Genomic DNA, 3251 nt, shown 5'->3' on the forward strand with positions numbered 1-3251 from the left:
GTAGTGGTCCCACTTCACATACAACACTTAGGGAGCTTATGATTTTAGGTTCATGGACCGCGATATGATGATGCAGTGTGGAAACAACAACCTTGCTGGGTGGCAAGAAAAGGTTGGGTCAAGCTAATGCCTAGCTGCTATGTCTAAACAGACATGTTTGACCCTAAAGGGAATTGCTACTAGAATGATGATGGATGTGTGCAACCCGAGAGCGTGCTAAGCACAGGAAAATAGCAGACAGGTATGCGCGAGGTATAGGAATCTATCTGAGGCTATCCGAAGCACAGGAAAGCATGGGAAAGTGTGGACAAGGTATAGGGAGGTTAAGGAACGAGGTGTGGAGAGAGTGAGGGCAAAGGTATATTGCGAGGTAAGGAAAGTCTAGGTATAGAGAGGTATAGGGACCTAATAGGGGCTGAAAAGCGCACACTACAAGGGACTACTTCGAAGGTAAACCTATAGGGAGAGGTATCCAGTATGAGGGAGTGTAGTAGTAGTCCCAAGTAATAGTCAACTTATACTGTCTAGACTCTCACTCAGAGAAGGAAGGGATAGGAAATATAGGAAATATGTAAGGACATGTAATAAGGCTGCAACACATTTTACAAGCCTCAAGGCAAGGAAATTCACATACCAATGGAATTTGGATGGACTATGGATAGACAAGGGACCTTCCTAATGCATTTCCGAGGTATCCAAAGCGCGGGAATGCACGTCCAATACGGCTGATGCACGGGAAAGTGCGGGTTCAGCTTCGCACAGGGGTTACTTGATGTACGAGGGTCGGATAAGGATAGGGAAACTGATAGTGTTCTATACTCCTTGACATCAATATGAAAATAGGCTCTTTCCTGCTCAGCGCGGGTCCAAGCGTCACAGCGGTTTCACTTTGGTTTAGGTGCTGGACAGATATTCTCTCACAACTGCGCTCCGCAGGTCCAGGGAGGTCCAGGCTACCCCCACAGATGATATCACACATGTCTTAGAAGCTGAAGGCGGAGATGAAGAGGAAGCAGATAATGATAGTGACTCTGAAAGGGATGATGACCCTCCCCCAATAGGTGACTGCACCAAGCGGTTCAGCAGCAGCACTGAGTCACTCGTAAGCGAATTTGAAGAGATGTATGACTCTGAAGTAGAACTTGATTATGAAAACTAGTAACTTTTCCTATTATTACGCAAGGTTTGGGACTACATGAGCCATTGGGATGGCGTATCTCAACCCAGCCCAGGAACATCAATGGACATAGAGGGATGTTACTAAAGCTTATGTTGAGAACACCCTACCAGAAGGGGGAATACATGTAATAAAACTGCCACCCAAATATTATGTACAACGCACTCCAACACCCCCAATTAAACTACAACACACCAGCAGCATTGGCCTTGTGACAATAATATAGTTTCATCAGGTGAACACGTAATCTTCTCTCAATGGCACTCTGACAGCCCATCGACAGTGAATGCCTCATGTTCACAGTGTGATATAATTGGATAAGTGCATGTCTAATGACTAACAATGACCATCAGGGTATAGAATTTTCTTTCAATACGGTCTTTGTACCACACTCACTCATTAGTATTTCGATCATGGCAAACTTTGAGTCCAATATAGATTCCTCAGCAGGACTCGAGCATGAGTCATATGTTTATGACACCCAGCTCTCTGCCTTGACCATGTTGACTGTAAGTTGTTTCCTTACCTTGCAAATCCCGCATGTTCCTCATGTGTTCCATTACTGGCAGGGTTTTGCTACTTTCACTTATCTGTACCATCTGGCCCTCATGCCTCATCAAGGCAAATGTCACTGCTGAAGAGTTGGAAACCGGTCTGCATCTTAATTTCTGGATATCTGCAGCTGCTGATTCATCTCTAGTTTTGACCACAGTAACCAAGTTGCCCATGGCGCACAACGACATGTTGCTCATGGTATGTGTCATTCTTGTTTTTATTCACTAGTCTGATTTCAGTCTAGGTGAGTCCATGGTTATCACAGTTTCTTTATGATACTAGGTGAGTAGCAGGACAGTCCTTGGACGACCCTCGCGTGAGTTATGACCTTGGAAGTGATGTATTGTGGGGCATAGCCCTAAAGGATAAGATTCTGGGCCTTTTGCAAATGTTTACTCACCCTTACGTGCTCATGCTCCCCATCGCAGTAAGTTCCAGTGAATTTATCTTTTACATTGTCGAACCTTATTTTGCATTTAGGTCAATGGTTTTGTAGCCTTTACAAGGGAGCAGATTGCAAAGGAAATCATGTATCATATTGCCTTCCATACCACCACCACATGTCGAGTCAGACTCGTTATGGCTGATCTTGAGCCTGCGGTGTTCAGGCATGCCCCACACCCTCCTGTATATACACTTGCATTACTGGGGTCCACCATAAGCGCCTTCGACTCTCCTGGCAAGCATTTTTTTAAAACTTTTATTATCAGTGTTACAATGCCCTGATGATAAAGCTGATCAGCATTTGGGAGATAACTGACATCATGCCTGCCTTTCTGACTGTCAGCCAAGTGCATCAAGAACTGCGTGAATCTGCTTTCATGCTGCTGCATCAGGTGCATCTGTACTGCTGCTGATGCTAATGTGATGTGCAGCGAGGCCGATGTTTGCTGCATCGGAAGGCCAAACAATCCTACAGCTACTTCTTCGTCTGCTAATTGACTTAGTTTCGTGTTCTCTGTCTCATCTGTATTTTGAAATATACATTGGTTGGCTGCAAACTTTTTGTGACAAGTTGAAATGGCTCCTGTCATAGTCAATGCCAAATTGCGCAAATGGATTGATACATTGAGTTATAATTATTTAATTTGTTTATTTGATCAAACCTTCTATTGTTTTATAGTTTGATCGCCATCAACTGGCCATGATGCCATCACTTCAAAATCCATTTTATTAACAGCCAGTTGGCCATCAGTTCGCCGTCCTCTCCCAATCTTCTGTATAGGTTGTGTAAGCATTGAACAGTTGTGAGAACACCCTGTGAGTCTCCTTTCTTCAACTTCAATATGTTCGATATTCGTTCATGTTTTCTTTCTACATGGGACAGACATCTGAAAGGTCATTTTCTTGGAAATGTCCAGAGTGAGGCAGCCCTTGTTGCATGGCTCCGGAAACAGGGATGTGACACTGTTAGTATGCTCACAGCTTTCTTATATTTTTTCTGACTTTTCCTCCAGCTTCCAGACTCCCTCCTTGTCACAGCTTCAGTGCTGTTTGGTTGGGTCGACTCCCACAATCT

General features: G+C 44.3%; 1 protein-coding gene across 1 annotated transcript; it reads left to right on the top strand.

Annotated features, from left to right (window-relative positions):
* Positions 1 to 1590: 1590 nt before the first annotated feature.
* On the top strand, positions 1591 to 2670 carry F5147DRAFT_660778 (uncharacterized protein; the record flags this gene model as incomplete). The annotated part of the gene is made up of 8 exons (XM_041434693.1): positions 1591 to 1686; positions 1799 to 1829; positions 1878 to 1930; positions 1961 to 1976; positions 2026 to 2159; positions 2213 to 2359; positions 2443 to 2568; positions 2608 to 2670. 8 exons carry the CDS (start codon positions 1591 to 1593, stop codon positions 2668 to 2670), a joined length of 666 nt encoding a protein of 221 aa, XP_041284220.1.
* Positions 2671 to 3251: the final 581 nt, after the last annotated feature.

Source organism: Suillus discolor, assembly GCF_016758755.1.
Source record: "Suillus discolor strain FC423 chromosome Unknown F5147scaffold_402, whole genome shotgun sequence".
NCBI classification, from domain to species: Eukaryota; Fungi; Basidiomycota; class Agaricomycetes; order Boletales; family Suillaceae; genus Suillus; species Suillus discolor.